Source organism: Elaeis guineensis, chromosome 3, assembly GCF_000442705.2.
Source record: "Elaeis guineensis isolate ETL-2024a chromosome 3, EG11, whole genome shotgun sequence".
Lineage (NCBI taxonomy): Eukaryota > Viridiplantae > Streptophyta > Magnoliopsida > Arecales > Arecaceae > Elaeis > Elaeis guineensis.
The window spans coordinates 117,694,653-117,713,086 of record NC_025995.2 but is presented as its reverse complement, the minus strand read 5'-3'; the positions used below and the strand labels follow the sequence as shown (position 1 = coordinate 117,713,086).

Genomic DNA, 18,434 nt, shown 5'->3' with positions numbered 1-18,434 from the left:
AAACTCTCTTGCTCAAAGTAAGGTATGATTAGTGATATTATTTCTTGTTGATTATTTTTTTCTTCTAATTATTATTTTTTGATTATTTCATCAGTTTGCTCGAAAAGAAACTCAAAGAATTGAACCACAAAAAGTGAGTTGCATTTTTTTTTTTGTTAGTTTGTTTGATTATTCATCATACTTTATATTCTCTCATTAGCATAATGAAATGATGTCAATGCAAATCTAACAGCTTCTAAATTTTGAAAGGAGAGTTCAATGCAGCATAACGAAGTTGAAATTTTATATACAAGCTTGAGGTTCGATGCAATATAACGAAATTATCAACTGTATTTAGCAAGTAAGACTGTGAATCTTATTACCATTTTTTTATATTAATTTTTTCATTATGTTTCAAAAATATGTTATAATTTTTATAGCTTTTAATTAGTGAAAAAAATAAATTTTAAAACTATACAAAAAAAATATCTTGCCTTTTAATTTTTCTATCTTTTTTTTTGTTAATTTTCTATAATTTTTTAAATTTTTTCTCTATTTTTTTCATTCATAGAAGTCTCAATCGGGTGGAAGGCTCGAAGTGGTCGAGTAAAAAAATCTAGATCCATCTCAATTGGATAGGAGGTTTGAAGCAGACAAGGTAGCTTTTCTCCCTCTCAATAAAATTTATTGAAATCTATTATCTTTTATAAATTATTTTTTATTATTTTTAGTAGTTAAAAAATCTATTATTATCTTGATGTTAATTCATTTTCCAAATTGAACAGCTCGAAGGTAATTAAATGATGATAAAAAAATTTATTAGCTTAAATTTGATTTTAAAATTATAAATTTTTGTACTATCTCAATGAACTTTTCAATAATGAAAATAATATTTATGATATAGATATATTTTTTTATTAAAAAAATAAATTATAATTATCTTTTTTTGGATGATTTTATACTTTTGGATCCATCTATTGAGTAGATATCTTTAAGAAAGTATTCGTTATATTTTACTCCACATTAGTTTATTAATAATTTAAAAATTATAAAATTTTTAACTTTTATTTTATTAAAATATATTTTATTATATTATTTATTATTAGAGTAAGTAAATCGAGTGTTTTTTTCATGTTTTTAGGTGAAATAATAATGTATTATTTTTTAAATACTAATTTATTATTATTTAAAAATAATAATATATTATTTTTTAATTTTAAAAATAATAACATACTAATTTATTTTTTAAAAATAATATTTTTATTATTTTTTAAAAAATAATATGTTTCGAGATCTGAATTGATCCATCGGATCAAATCAAATAGTGTTGTTTTATTTTATATTGATTATTATTGTAATTATTTTTTTATATTTTATAGCATAATAAATAATTTTATTATCTTATTGTTGGTATCTTTGTTAGGATATTTTTTAAATTTAACTTATAGTATTATCTTATTTTATATTGACTATTATTGTAATTATCTTTTTATATTTATAGCTGCACTTATTTTATTATTTATTGCATATTGTTGGTGTTTAATTATAAATCTCTTTGTTAGCAAGATTTAAGACATGTTTAATACAAACTGATAAGAATAATATTAGTATTAATTTTTATTTAAATTTTTTTTATTTTATGAATATGATGGACAGTCGTTAATTTTTATTATATTTTTTATTTTATTAAAATTTATTATATTATATCATTTATTATTGGAGTAAATTAATTAAGTGATTTTCTTTTCCATATTCTTATGTGCTTTGTTGATTTAGTTATATTTGCTCTTATCACTTAACAATGGAGTATTTGATCATTTAGATGATTTTTTTTCTCCTATTATATTTAACTTTTTAACTCACTTTAAATAAATTTTTAGATCAAATAAAATATTATTCTAAAAAAACATGATGTATATGATATTAGGCAGATTTAAGAAAAATATAAATCAAATTTTAGAATTTTTTAAAATATTTTTAATAATTTTAGATCATAACCCTTTAAATATTTTAAAATATATTTAAGATTTATTTTTAATTAATTGTCTCTTAATTATAATTTCATAAATGGATATTATTGAAATTTTATCACAAAAAAAATTAAAAAAAAATTATGAAAAAATTAGAATTACTTAAATCAATATACGAAATCGAGATTCAATACAACATAATGAAATTATTGATTGCAGACCAGATAAGATTATGAATCTCATTGTCTTTTTTTTTATTATTAATTTTTTATTATATTTCAAGAATACATTATTATTTTTATAATATTTTATTTGTACTAAAATAAATTTTAAATCAATACAAAAAAAGATCTTATCTTTTTTTATTTTTTTATTTTTATTGATTATATATATATATATTTTTTTCTTTATTTTTTTCATTCACTTTTTCTATTCACAGGAGTCACAACTTAGTGGGAGGCTTAAAATAGCTAAATAGGAAATTTTAAATTCATCTCAATCAGATGAAAAGTTTCGAACAATCGAAGTAATTCTATCACTATTATTTTATCATTTTACTGTCAATAGTTTAAAAAATTTATTACTATCTTTATGATAATTTTAAATAAAATTTTAAAATCAAAAATAAAATTCTAGATAAAGATGATATTGTACTATTATTAGGTACCAATTATTTTACATTGAATGATTGTATGTTTCTCGAGTACACAAACAGAATCAATATAAATTTTTTAAAAATAAAAATATTTAATATTTAAATATAAAATATTTAAAATTATGGATTATTTTTTCAATCATTTTGATTCATATTTTGTTATGAAACTCAATTCACTGACTCTAATAAAATTTTTTGATACTCATATTTTCAATTTAGATAAAAAAATTATGTTAGATGAAGATTAATAAGAATATAAATTCATCAACTAATAAAAATATTATATATTATATTGTATAAAAAAATTATATACTAATAAATATTTTAAATTTTTACTTTGATGCAAAGTAAATACCGCCGCATAGTGCAAGTTACACACTAGTTTCCATAAAAGATGGAAGTGCCCTTGTACCTATTTTTCCCATTATATGTATAATCCATATTCAGACTTCAAGCTAAGACTGGATTCATTTGTCTCCTAACCGTAAACATACTAATGGAATTGCCTCTAAGAGTAGTTGACTATTTTATAAAAGCCTACACTGCCAATCAAGAAAAAATTATTGACTAGAACCATTCCACGACGTATACCTTGGACCATCTAATAAGAAGCCATCATATCATCCAACAGATGATAGTTAATAATATTTTTTTTAATTCAAAATTTTCAATCAAGTTTAAATAACAACATATATTTTTCCAACAATAGATTATTTGATGACTTTTTATTAGATGATCCAAAATGGAACAGTTCTAACCAATAATTTCTCATTAACCAAAGGGCAATTCCATCCACAATTAGATGTCTCTAAGACTAGCTGCCCAATGCACTAACTGATATATGATTTTGCCTGCACTGTCCTCCAATGGGTGTCTGAACTAAACGCCACCTATTGCAGACTCATGCACATCAATATGCCTCAGCATTCCGCACTCCACTGCTCTGCCGAATCTGCTCTGAGCAAGACAAAGCCTCTCGTCCCCAAATTAATTCCAAAAGTTCCGTCACTGATACCCAACAGGCAATATACATGCGTTAATTCCCAGCATCAGATTCAGCAACCATGTCAGAAGATAAGGATCACACAGAAAAAATTCATACCTCCAACGGGTTGCAGATGTTCCTGACGCCCACCATTAGCCATGCACTCAATACACCAAAAGTCTGTGGCCATCATCCGAGCAGTGCCCAATCAACCCCAGCAGATACGGCGAGCGTAGCAGCATCAGCAACTCCATCAACATCCAAAATCCAAACTTTATTCAACTAATTCAGTGAATAAGATATATAGAAATGATATATAATGAATGAAGGGGATAACAATAAGAGACCTCCATCTTGAACTCCCCTTGCTTTGTGAGGCGGTCTATGAGCATGACGGCAATCGTGCACCCATCGGGCAGCACAATAGCTGAAGGCTACAAGAAGGGAGATGACAGACAGGATGGCACGGACTGCAATCACCAAGAGAGCAAGGCCTTCTTCTCTTGTAGTCTCCTTTCATTGCTCTCCGACCATGAGGTATAAGGTGAGGGGGAGAGGAGTAGAATATTAGAATGCCCTAAGCCAGGACAATATCAGGTATTATACTAATGGGAACAAAGGGAAGGGGTCCCTGAAATGTGAGCTGGGTTAGTGCAGTAGTTAGCATTGCTGGCAGCAGCGTGACAGGGCTATGTTGATCGGGCTGGACGGAACTTTTGGGAGTTTAAACAATGTTTCCAGGAGAGAACATAGAGTTATTAAGAAACAAACAAAAAGGACTCAACCTGTAGCGGAAGCGGCTGAGGGAAAAGCTCTATTGGTTACCTGCAGCTGGCGCAAATTCCACCGCAAGGTACTTCCACCGAACCTTTGATTTAAAGAAACAAGGATGACCGGGCTTGCAGGAGGTCACCTTGCCATCGAACACCTGAAATAATCATAAAACTTATTTTCTCATCTTTACGTTTACATAATCAACTGATAGATGGAGAGTGAAAATACGGTCATACTGACATAACTAAGATGTAAATAAGCCATCCACAATTTCTGACAACAGAGCAAATATGGATAACCTAAATATGTTTCATTATCGTTCAGATATTGTGCATTACCAAAGAAAATTCTGGCTTTGCTTATATCCAACTCTCAACAGTTAATGAAAACCTGGTCACCAGGATTTTCTATGCCAATCCTGTAAATTCTTAAACATACCATACAAAAACAACATTGCAAGTCGCATTCCAATCTTAAAGGAGATGACTAAGATAGCAAGAAAAATTGGATGAGGAATATCAGCAGCAATGGCATTCCCTTCATCCTCTGCAAATGATCAAGCCAGTATCAATTTTCCAATAAAAAAACTGAAAGAAAAGAACCTAGAACGCTACAGTTTATGGAACACAATCCAGAAGGGTTGGCATGATTTGCCATATAGTGACAGTATTATAGCAAAGCTTAGATTTCAAGAGAAATCATTGGCAAAAACAAAGAGAAGCGAGCAGGCATTTCCATTAAAATAGTCACTTAAAAGAATGGGCACCTCACAATTTGGAACTAGCCCTAAGCTCCTCAGATCTGGTAAAGCAGCTATGGTGCCATGACTGCAACTCCTTTTGCGGCATCCACAGTTGCCATCAACGAGAAAAAGTCAATCCTCAACCATAACATCATTTAGAGGAACAACAATGTCAGGGTCTAGTCCTCAAAATATATCAGGTTGACCCAAAACAACAACTCATGTACACAACTGTAGGCTACCTATTAAATAAAGGAGCGCATGGATAAACCATATCCGACTCCACTTGCCAGCTGTACTGAAATCACAAATGACAAAGTTGACCATCATTTAACTTGGTACCTTGTTTAAAATGATCTGCAGCCACAGAAAATGACCATATTGAAACAGGAAATCCAGGTCCCATCTGCACAAAGAAAGCAGTAAAAGTTCAGTAGATTGGTCGATGATGATGGCCAACAATCACAAGGTATGGTGCACAAAGTTGTATGGACAGAACATGATATTATGAGTCATCGGAACATAGAAAGCAATAAGAACAGGTTCTTCTAAAGCACAGAAGATCACATATGTTAGACATTACAGCACAGGCATTATAAGACTTACATGATAAGTTCAGCTCAGGCAATATAAGAATCACATGCTAAGTTTGGCTATAGCATTTGCAGTCTTCTTCTCCCTTTCAAACAGAATGAAATTCACAGGATCTCCCTTCCTCCCTCTTATATCCATGCGTTTATACATTTCATTTTAGCCCAACAAGAAGACTTTCTTAACTCCATGATGGAGGGTAGTAAGCGTAATCAATAACAATGGGTACCCGAATGTACTGAGCAAGGTTAACTACATTTTGCATGAGTTGGCAATGCGAAATATTCCATTCCATGTCTAGAATTCTTCTGCTTCATGAACAAAAGTCGCAGACTAGGGCTAGTAAAAGGAGAACCCTAGTTATTTTAATAAATTGGATAATTGCTATGATCATACCTATAGGACTGCTTATCAATATAGCTTGGATAATAAAATTGGCAGCATAGGCAATAATCATTTCTAAGTAGGTTGGAGACACATGGTATCTGCTATCAGTAATTTTTGGCCACGTCTACTGTTGCTCCCTCCATGAGGGTGAGTGTGATACATACAACATAGGAGCAACTGACATGTGCAGAAAGTGGATGGCAGGTCCCACATGTTCTCATATGATATGCTTGGATATGACCAAGGTTCTTAGTTCCGGTACCGGTGACCGTTCCGGTCGGCTAGCAGTAAGGTTCGGTACGGTTCCGTACCGAACCGAACTGGCGCGAACTGACAGAGAGAGGAGAAAAAGAAAGAAAGAAAGGAAAAGAGAGAAAGAGAAAGAGAGAAGAGGGTCCGCCGGAGAGACTGTTAGAGCCTCAGAGGGCCTCCGACTGACCGTCGTGGCCATTGGATGGCGTAAATGCCATCTGCGGCTCCGCGGCGTGAAGCAGGGGCGATCACCCTCGTTTCACGGGCTTTTTAAAAAAAATCCGATAACAATAAAGCTAGCAATGGGTTTGTCAGCTTCATTGTTTCTGATCTTTTTTTTAAAAAAATTGAAATAGTGAAGCCAGCAAATCGATTGCAGACTTCACTATTTTTAAACTTTTCTTAAAAAAATCTAAAACAGTGAAGCCGGCAAACCAAGTGTCGGCTTCACTGTTCGTCTTCCTTTTTAAAAATGTGAACGGGGCGGTCGTTTCTATTCCGCGGCCGCGACTCCATCCGCGCTGCTTCCATCGTCCGATGGTCACAACGGCAACCCGGAGACCTCCGGTGGCTCCTCCACCGTCCCGTCCTCCTGTCTCCGACGGCCTCCCCTCTGTCTCTCTTTCTCGCTTGTTGCGACAGCTCTATCGAGTGAACTGAGCTTCCTCCAACCTCCGGCGGCCACAGAGGGCCACCACTGGCCTCCAACGGCCTCTCCCTCTCCTCCCCTCTCTCCCTTCTTTTGTTTCCCTCTCTTTCTTCTCCGGCACTGATGTGTGCCGTTTTCTCTGTTGGAACCATCCCAGTTCTCCACCGGTCTAGTTCGGCATGCCCCGAACCGACTGGTTCAGCACGCCCCGAACCAGCCAGTTCGAAACGGTTCTGAAAATCATGGATATGATAATTACTTGAGCAATATAAATCAAGAAAATAAACAACTGACCAATAACCAGAATGTCTAATTATCACAAAACCTAACAAACTTCAGTGGATTTGGTCATAAATTAAAGCAAGCCATCAGTATTGATTATGGAAAGCTCCCAATTTGAAATCTAAATGTGAATGGTCCCTGATGTGTTTTGCACTGAGCTCAAAATTAAATTGTATGGTTAATTTCTCATGACCTTTTACATCATGATGAAAAATTGGCACATGGTAAATGTTAAAGGTTTACTCACCGTGCTACTCAATGTAAAATTTCTCACATATCCAGCATACGTGGAAGGTGCAACACCAAAAACAAAATTCATGAACATATACACTTGAAAATCCTTAAAACAAAATTCATGAACACTTCATGGGGGGTGAGGGGAAGAGGGGGCATAAAAAGCCAATGGTGCTTTGCTTTTATGTAGGGATTGCAAATGAACCATTCACAAAGGTTCTAGTTATTGATTTGGATAATCATGATGATCCTCTTAACATCTGGAGCAGTGCTCTTTGCTTTGAGCTTTGTGAACCACTATGGTGGAGCTTCTGCATGTTCTCAAGGTATACACCAGATAGTGTCCGGTACTTTACAAAAATGCACAAATACACCCAAAAAAAAAATCATGAAGCCACTTACTTCTTTTCCGGCCCACAGGCTTTACGAGCAAAACAGCATGTACAAAAGCTCCAATATTTTCACGTAGAGACTCCTCAGAAAAGTTCACCTGTAAATGACCACATCAAGGAACAGTATTTAAGTTTCATATGATGATTCTGTTCTATAACTGCTCATATGCACACATACAGAACCATCTAAAACATTTAGCTCTATTCTGAGCTCAAATAATTACTATAGATTGCATGAAAGCATTAATGATACATGCAAGCCAAAATCTTGAAATACAAAGAGAAGTATGCTTATTTTGTTTACTTACTTCTAAACAACCATGGTGATGCAGACCTGATCTCAGCTCAGGTAGATACTACAAAACCGATTGGATTTTGATCAAATTTTATAAGACCTAAAATTCAAGAATGAAGGAAAGTTTTTGAAGGGATAAATATACAGCCTAAAGGATGACAAGCTGGCCCAATCCTTCAAAAGAAAGAGAACATTGTAATAAAAAGAAAATTGTAGCCATGTTAATCTACCGTCCAAAAATTTGGGTTCACCCTGAATCTTTTTTTTCCTAATTATTCCTCTTGTGCACTATCTCCAACATTATTACAAACTTTTCGAATCCATTCTGGCTGCATCAGTGCACGTGACTGTACATTTTCCATCTCTTTTTTGGTTCTTCCAACGCAAATCCAAACACTCTACCACTACCCTCATGTTTTAGATTAGTTCCCATCATAAGCAGCTGGAAAAACTCCTGTGCCTCACCTGATGTGCTAGTTTCTTATTCTATCATTGCCTATTTTTATCACATTTCCATCTCAGTCTCCCCATCTCTGCAGATGCCTTTTATCACATTTATCTCAGCCTTCTTTATTACTGAACATCCAAATTGTTTGACCTGGCAGGTGTTATAGTTGTTTCATTACTGTTTTCTATTGGTCATCAAGGCATGCAATGATCACATCTTGCACCTCAGAAGTATTTTACTAATTCAACAAAATCACCTCTGCTGGAAATTTCTTCACCTAGTCTTTTTTTAGGCCATTATTGTACAATATAGAACATACATCACATTACAGCAATAACAGAAAATCAAAGCAGCTTTACCCCTCTAATGGTTAGATGGCATGACATTTTATTTTCATTTTCATACATGAATTAGAATAAATATCAATTAACAAAATACTTGGATGAGAATAACAAAGCTGGATTGGTATTATCTAATGGAATTTGCTAGGGATTTCTTGTAAGGTTGGTACGGTTAGGTTTAAGGACCTAAGGTAAAATAGAATATGTTTACACTATCAGCTACCAAGTTATATTTTCATAATGGAATGTCTAAACTTCAAAATATTTTATATTACTTTATGAAAACCAAAATTAGTTTTTGCAGCATACTAGATAAATAGCATAGTATTTTAGTGTAATTCCTAGATTATATAAAAGATTAGTCCCTAAATCTTACATTATTTTTTCAACAAGCATTTCATACCTAAAAGAAGAAGTTAATGTATTTTTTTACTTTCTAATTTTGTTGGACTTTAAAATATACCTCTGGTTGGTTTTCATTTTTAAACAATCCGGAACCTTACTCCACAAATCAGGTTAATATGCTCCAAACCAAAATTCGAAACCTTGCATCCTACATACAGAACAGGTTTAAAACTTCATCAATATCACAAGGTACCACAATGACCCTGCTATTCAACCAGCGCTCCCAATTTTGTAGATAATCGACCATCACATGGTCTGCATGCCGGAATACGTCTATATCTCCTGCAGAGAAATTTAATGACCCACATACCTGACTCTTCAAAAAGGAGCTAAACTTGAGTCACAATTTTATGATGCCCATTTGTGAGACTTCGTACACAATGATCTGCACAAGTCCAAATTTCTTCATTGCTTTACTACCAAGAGCGTTCTAGAATCAAGGGCCACACATCAAATCACACTTCAAGAATAAGACAAGGCCCATTTTTTCAGAAATTCATGTTGACGAGAAAATTGGAATGGCCTACTCACAGACCTCTGTAACTTCTGCTGCTACTCATTTCTGAAACAACAGCACCCCAGACACCATATACCATATTAGATATCAAATGTGTGTTGTCGGGTAATATAAGCTGACATGACTAACTAGATCTTCAGGGCATAGATGTTTATAAGTCCAGCATTTGACCAATGTATGGTTCTAATATGAATAAGATTACAAATTTAAGTCTATTGCCCGCATGGGCAGAAAAATTGATTGCAACAGCAAATATTCATATTCAGTAACCAAATAAATTTGTTATGCATTAGGTTTCATAAAACAGACATGCTTGGCAGCAGACATTCCTGATAACCACGTATGCATATGCACTACAGAAATTCTGCTTCATGAAATATATTCTAATATATTCTATATATGAGAGAAAATAGGCAGCCACACTCAACCTCCCCATGCAGTTTTCCCATGCCTGTTGATTGGTTGCTGAATGTGCAGAAATCAGTGAATAAGAGGAAAGCAGGATGCCCTAGTTAGCAAAGAGCAAAACTATTTTAATTCCTAATGTTGCTTCAGGGCTCGAAATCTGGGGTAGAGTAAATCGACGTGGGCGAGGTAGGGCTGGAGCAATCCTTGTGATCTGATGAAAACTCCTCCAATCTGCAAAACCAGTCAAGAAACCAGGTGGGGATCCTCCGGTTGTCGACCCTCCGATGTTTAAGTCAGTTCGAGCCTTGAGAACAAAGATGGAAAAGAGTAGAAGAGCAAGAGAAATTGGATGGGACTGGAGAAGAACTGAGTAGGAGCCAAGAATTTGGCTTGATTTTCTGTTGGCAGAGTTTTCAGAAAAGAATAGAAGAGCAAGAGAAATTGGATGGAACTGGAGGAGAACTGAGTAAGAGTCAAGAATTTAGCTTGATTTCCTATTGACAGAGTTTTTCTTCATTTTCGAGAGTGGGACTTACCGATGAAGGATCCCTGGTCCTCTATTTATAGGGGGGCTGATGAGGCCATTCTAGAGTTTGTTAAGCCGTTAGGAGAATTTGTTAGGCTGTTAGAAAGCCATCTGTAAATGAATTGACGTATAGCTGTGCATACAAGCTCAACATAAGATCGTGGCCAGCTGTGGCCTAGTAGAGAAAATCACTGTGGGTGTTTGCAGAATAGCCAAGTCCGTCATAATAATAGTTCACCTCGGTATAAGACCAAAGTGAAATAAGAATGCTATAACATTCCAGGATAGAGAAGATCAGGGTTCAGGTCGGCATATACTCGACCTAAACATTTCTGTTAGAAGAGTCATCCAGAGAGTATAAGGATGTCTTTTATACAGATCGGTAAAAATACCGATCTGAATCCGGTTTACCAGTAAGTTGATATGCTGGAATCTGGCGCTTCAAGATTGATATCCCTTTGATCTTGTATAATGATGCCACGTGTCTCGAGGATGATTTAACGCACCAACACCTAATATATATTCTCATATACATGCCTCCCCAACCAACATTGTCTTCTATCTTTTCCCACCTCTATTGCCTCCAATCCCTCCTATCCCCACCATGCCAACACCCACCCTCCTTTCCCCTTTTTGCTTTCATCTCCTTCTCCTCTTTTCCTCTCTCTTTTTCAGACCTAGGATCCTGATCAACCATTGAAAAAAATGACCGCATGAAAATCCAAACCATCAAAACAAGAGAATAACATTTTCATCAGAAATAGAAATCTAACACCTAAAAAGCCTAAACTAACAGAATATACAGACTTCGAAAATTCGATCTGATCATAAGCAAGAAACAAGAAAGAATCTAAGAAAAAGGTCCCCCCCCCCCCTCTTTCTCTGTTTTGGTGGGATTCCAAACAGAAGACTTTGCAAGATTTCCATCCTTCCAACCCAGATTCATCATAGAAATAGGTTCTTCCTTGAAGAAATTATTCTAGGGGCTGCCCTAGATTTTTTTCCCTCAGCAATTAGGGCCTGCACTAAATCAAGATTAAGATTGGACCAAGGAAAAAAAACCTGCAAGATAACAGATCATTGGAAGCACTTCTAAACAAGACTTGGAACAAAAACAAAAAACAAAAACAAAAACAAAAACTGAAGTGTCAACAACATCAATTTGGTGTTTCTATACCCATCCGGACTATGAAGGATATGGGAGTCTTGAACTTTGCTGTGATAAGCAAAGGTGAAGGCTATTGGGAAATGTTTGCTGAGAAAGGATTGGCCGGGCACCTTGGGTAGAAGGATGAGGAGTCTTTATGGAAGTACAAACTTTTTTGGAAGAGAAACAGGATTTACTGGTTGTTTACAGCGTGGAGGTAAAGCATGGGAAGCCAGGCATGGCTCCCTAGCTTCTCTTTATATCTATATATATGTAACTTTCTATTTTCAGTCTATAATAAGGTAAGCCTGCTATCTTAATCTTGCTTACATACACAGGAAGTAAGGGCATGAGTAGCATGCCTTCCCCAGGCCTGCATGCACAATAGCAGTTTTATCAATTTTAAAATCAATACGACCACATTTTGCCTCTTTTACCGCACCAGAAACATCACTTGTCACAGATCCTAGCTATATAAAAGAGAAAACAATTAGAGCATCACTATCAACATATATACCATAGCATACAGGGAAATAACTGAAGAAACTCACTTTGGGGTTTGGCATCAACCCACGTGGACCAAGGATCCTAGCAATCTGATGAAGGGAGATTTGTAAGTGAATGAATAACAGATAAATCTAAGTAACTAAAATATGCAAGAATAGAAATCCATGCTATGAACCTTGGAAAGACAGGGCATAAACATAGGAGTTGCAATGCACTTGTCGAAGTTAAGTTTGCCCCCTCTCTGTAGGGTTTATGTTCAGAAGCATAAGACAGATTAATACATTTGAGCTCCAGCAGATATAAAATTGATGAGATACTACATCTGGTGATTAACAGATAAACTTTGCAGCAAAGCATTCTTCCCATAGAACTAAAAACTATTACATGTCATCTGTGACCAAGCTACTGCAGTTGTGCACAAACTAAACATGCACAAAATTGTGCATGGTTACCCAAATAAAAAAAAATCTCAATTATGCAAAAGCATATTAAACATAAGTCTCAGGATGTGCAGTCTTCAGAATGGAGAATATGTTTAAGCACTACTGCGCATCAAATAGAGAATATAAAAACAGAAACTAAAGAGAGTTAACTGGTTCAATAGTCAAAAAGACATCCTGAAAATTCATGAACAGAAAGAAGTGACGGTTACTACAGAAACAACCAACAAAAATCAGATAGTTGGCTTGTCAGAACAATGACCAAAGGGCTCAAGTTCGGACAAAGATCAAGCCGTTTAAGAATGTCTCTCAAACGATTAAGTACATTAAGACTTATGCAAATATAATACCATTTTTAATTTCCTCTATAAGTTCATCGCCACCAACTATGTCAGCTCCTGTAACTCTGGCTTCATCTGCAGCAGGCCCTTCAGCAAATATAGCTCCTCTAACAGTCTTTAAAAAATTATAACAACTATCAATACTAAATAAAGCAAAATTAATTAATGTAAACTGAAAAGCTTGTTATTTGCCATTGAAAGGTACCTTTCCGGTGCCATGAGGCAGTGTCAAAGCACCACGCACCATCTGTGACATCATACCAATATTGTGAAAAGCAACATGTTAAAGAGGCAAACCAGCTACAACAACTGTATATGGATATCATATATCAAATTAAATTATCAACTCAACACCATTAAGAGGGGTCAGTCAGTAGTTGAGAAAGTAACCAATCAGCAAATAGATGCTAAATTTTCTGACTACATAGATGAAATATGACAGCTTAAGGCATATGGAAACATTGCAATGTGATCTTGCCAAGTTCCTTCGATGATTCAAGACTTTGCTTAAAGCTAGTTGGCAGAGCTACATATCCCACTTACTGGACTTCCAGAAAGGCCAACACTTTTGGATGCTTGTCTATTAGACGATCATGTCACACACACACCAAAAAAAAAAAAAAAAAAAGATTCACTGGGACATGAATGTCATAATTCAACAGATTATTTTGTCTTTTTTTTTTATTATCATTCAACAGATGATGTTCACTTTAGTGTTTGTACCGCATGGACAATCAACTTTATCTATTGCCTTGACAGCAACATTACATGGTCTTGCAAAAAAAAATGGTAAAAAAATGATATCTATAAGATCAATCATGCATTTCACAAAGAAATGTGAACTTTAGGCCATTTTTGTGCACATTGTTAGCTATTCAGTCGCTTATAATTGTAACAATTCAGGACCTCATTCAAAAAGGTTAGCCGAAAAATATTATTTAAGTTTCTTAACCCTATATAAGTATCTAAGATCTGCCAAGTATATAGTTAATGTGCGACCAAACACATGTCCACATGGGTGCTCACATAATCCCCCCATTTTTAAGCCATGGCATTCTCGCCAAACTAAGGGTTCAAATCCATACAAACTCAATCACAAATACCATGATCAGCTCGTGAAAAACCCCAAAAAGATTTATGTTGCAGTATCTCTTAGGCCACATAGGACATGAGTCAGGTTCACTCTGATATCATTAGAAACAATCCAATATCTCACCCAAAAAAGGTTAGCTAGAAGGTATTATTTAGACCCCTTTTCATGATACTTCAAGAAATCAAGAGATATGAGTATCTAGATCTATCTTGTACATAGCTAATGTGGGACTAAACACATGACTCCATGAGTCCTCACAATGATTGAATAGCCATGTAGAAGCTATTGTAAATAATTGTCTATTGATGTTTATAAACATGTGCATTCATAAAATAAATTCCAAATAAAGCTTTTCATCCCACCATTTGTGCTCATGAAAGAAACCTTTTTTCCACATTATAAATAGTCCTACTGCATCTACATATTCAATAATTGCCATAATAATCCAATGCCTGCCAAGTATTTAATATAATCTGCTGACAACTAAGGATGATATTATTTTTCCTTTACATGTCCGCCCTTACTTTTTTTTTTCTAATAATGATCACCTAATAAATATTACACATCTAGCCAATTAGGTTACTCCGAATTAATTACATATTGATATTGTATTTTATGTACAATATATGCTTGCACCAAAAAGACATAAGTACTCAAACATAGAATAAGTTTGCATGCATAGACATAAATAATTTTTTACGGATTGCAGTGCTGCTGAGTTTTAAGCTTAGCAAGCCAAACATTACACTGAAGAATTTGACATCTTTGAGCAGGATCCAAGTGGTAAAACATCCCATTTCATTACATAAAATAAGCCTTCATCAAAATTGTTTAAAAAGAAATTTCCCATAATCATCACTCTTTGATGGACTTCGCTGATTTTAGATAAGAGGCATCTCTTTAGGTCCAAGCTTTTTGATACTTGTATCTTTTCACCCTTTCTCTTTGACACCATTTGATATAATTCACTAAAATATTCTCATGCCCTAGGGTATTTCATATCCACTAATTACACTTGTGTTAATTTTTAAAGCAATACTTGAGAATGGCCCCAAAATAATAAGGACACAAGCATTAAAATCGTCTATGTTTTCCATATGAATGAGTTTATCTTAACATTACATCCTTTAGTGACAAGACACACGGATACAACCTTCATACAGATTCAACTCAAAAAAAGTGCAACATTACATGTTATACTTGATCACTGAGTTGAACTATTAAATAGTTTTCTCCCACAAATTGCATGGCATTTTCTAATGTGAAATGAAGCAAAGGCAATTCCTAGGGTTATGTGTTCAATATCTTTTAATATTTCAATAGGGAACTGAGTTTCAATGTTTACCCAATTCTTGAGCTGTTTATTAATTGATAACCTTTTAGCTCCATGGTGGAGACAGTCATATCACACCAGCTAAAATTTCCTTTATTGCACTGGGCCCGTGTTAAAAACATCATTCATTAAAACAGATGTCTAAAACCATGAAAATAAGTAGGAATACTTTATAGCGATTTCATGTATCACAAGCACAACAAGAAGGGTTTCAAACTTATAATGCAATATAACTAATTTAAGCATGAAAAGTAATCAAAAATAAGTAGTTTAGTAGACTAGACCTGGTCACGATGACGTGGATCGACACCCAAATTAACATAAGCTTCAACCATTTCAACAAAATTGCACTTTGCATTGGCCTGAAAATTGACTAGAACTCACAGAAAATAGTGAAAACTGTATTTGTACAATAAAAAAAGCAAAAGAAGATAAGAATGACCAAGAAATGTTTTGAATGTATGAAGAAACCCCTTGTATTTTTTCTTCATAGTCACTCTTGAATTTTTTTTTTTTACAACTTCTAAAGAACAACATGGACAAATAATGGTAATGACCCAGCAACTATTAGATCAGTACCGTTGTTCTCATTTAATTCCATTCAACAAGTAAATCCATGACTCAGCTGTGTCAATTTATGAAACAAAAAAATGCAATCAGTCTCAGAATGTATGCATAATGAGATATATCTACCTTTGTACTAAAAAACTAATGATAAAAATAGTAATCAAATAAAAGACCCTAAAATCAAATAGGAGGGAGAAAACACAGAGTGTTCCTATTTGGGAGCTTTACATTGGTTACCATAATAGAAGCTAAGGATCACATTATCATGATAAACTCTTAACCTCTATTGCTATGACATTAGAGCAGCAATTACTGGGGTGTCTATAAGGATGGCAATCTTAGCTGACCCATCGGATGCTTGATCGGATCAGTTCTGAATGAGGCGGATTTTATCCGATTTGATTAGAACCAAAGACAGGTGTGGGTTCTAAAAAAAATATCTAAAGCAAGTTTAGGTCGAATACGGATAATGGTACGCCCCGTCTCGAATCCAATATGATATAATCTTAATCTAAATTAACCTTTCAAATTATAATTATTTTATAATATTTGCATGATGAGTTTCTTATCCGATCCAATCCGGCCCCTCTTATCTATTCGACTTGACCCGAACTACATCTCTACTTGACCCAACCTGAGATGGGTATCAGGCATATATAGGTAAGGGGTTTTTAGTTACAGGAATAGTTTGTGTAATGGCCAACCTGACTCATTGCCATCCCTAGGTGTATAGACTATATCTCCAGGACTATAACCATTAATCATGTGAACAGTCCAAGTAAAATGGCAGGCAAATGCTCGAAAGCATGTTCTTGTTGGACAGCCTACAATTGCATAAACTAGTTGAATATTTATACTGCTGGAAAAGCTAAAACTCGCCCTCTATAGATCACTGCTCGGATCACCTGGGGATGTGGAAGCCATTAATCGGCTGAGCACAGGCAGCACCCAACTGACATCACTGACCCTACCATGTTTGGCACAATTCCAACTGCCACATCCTGGTGAATAGAGCGGTGATCATTAGCGGGTGATCTGTAGCAGGATCTTTACTTTTGCTGCTTATGATTAAAGTGAGCATTCTTACAAGCCAAAAAGATTAACATGTCAAGGTCAAGAATGATATCAAAAAAAGAAAATAAAAGAACAACATAGGAGTCTTGCGCTTTTCCACTTCCGTTTTAATGAAATGCGTTTCATGATAGAACTATGTTTCAAACGAAACACTCGAATGAGAGTTCTGCGGTTGTGCATGAAGTTATTTTAAAAAATCTGAAACTACAAAAGAAATTAAAGCGCAAGAAAGGAGGAGAAAGATACTTAAAAATCATATGCTAATCTTAACTTCTCAGATAGCCTCCATCAGCTCCATGGGAACCTTCTGCGGCCTCTTCTCAGGCTTGATGAGCGTCGGGAACGGAATCTTCTCCTCTTCTTGAATGCGGAAGAAGCTCTGCACCCGGGCATCCGATTCGATCCTCCTCGCCTCTCTTTGCAGTTGCTCATCTTCCCCTTTCTTGTCCTCCTCCGCTACCTCTTCCACCGGAGCTGATGTCCGGTCTTCAGGGAGAGGCACCACCCACGACGGATAAGAGACCGGCGATATCAACGGAATATCCTTCACGAAGCGGACGTCCGCTCAAGTCCAGGGACGTGATCCCGCATCCGCCAGCGGTTCCAGGCCGGATACTTGAGGCCGGGAGTCGGCCCGCAGCGCCTCCCGCTGCCTTCTTTGCGGCGGGTGCGTGCGAGGAGGAATCTTGAGGTCCACCCCCTCCTCCTCGGAAGGCGAGGGATCCTCGGGCTTGACGGGGTAAGAGACCGGTTTGATGGGAGAGGAGGAAAAGAGCGACCTCAAGAATCCTGGAAGTGGGGAGAAAGAGGCGAAGAGGAGATGGGGGAGGCGGGAAGGTCGGACACAATGGCGGCGAGCGTGGGAAATGAGGGTCTCCAGACGGGCCATTGGCTCCGAGGGAGATGGCGGACACCGGCGGCGTCCGGGTTTCAGCAGTAGGGAGAGGCGAGGGCTTTAGCCTGCAGGGAACGAACGGACCAAGTGACCGGGCCTAATAGGCGGGCCGTTGGGAGCTTTGGTGTTCGGATGCGGTTCGTGGGCCCTCGGAAGGAAGTTTGAGTGGCACTAGGAATCGTAAGATCTACGCAATATTGGAACT

The 18,434-nt window shown here is 35.7% G+C and overlaps 1 protein-coding gene across 1 annotated transcript; it reads right to left on the bottom strand.

Moving 5' to 3' along the window:
* Window positions 1-2,986: 2,986 nt before the first annotated feature.
* LOC105040600 (uncharacterized) lies at window positions 2,987-18,348 on the bottom strand. Its single transcript, XM_073254595.1, is given in 12 exon segments — window positions 2,987-3,612; window positions 3,707-4,517; window positions 5,130-5,511; window positions 7,514-7,560; window positions 7,903-7,990; window positions 12,342-12,449; window positions 12,531-12,575; window positions 12,662-12,727; window positions 13,260-13,382; window positions 13,473-13,514; window positions 15,978-16,055; window positions 17,606-18,348. Coding segments are annotated over 10 exon segments (1,317 nt in total). The 5' UTR covers window positions 18,224-18,348; the 3' UTR covers window positions 2,987-3,612; window positions 3,707-4,517; window positions 5,130-5,409.
* Between the last annotated feature and the right edge of the window lie 86 nt (window positions 18,349-18,434).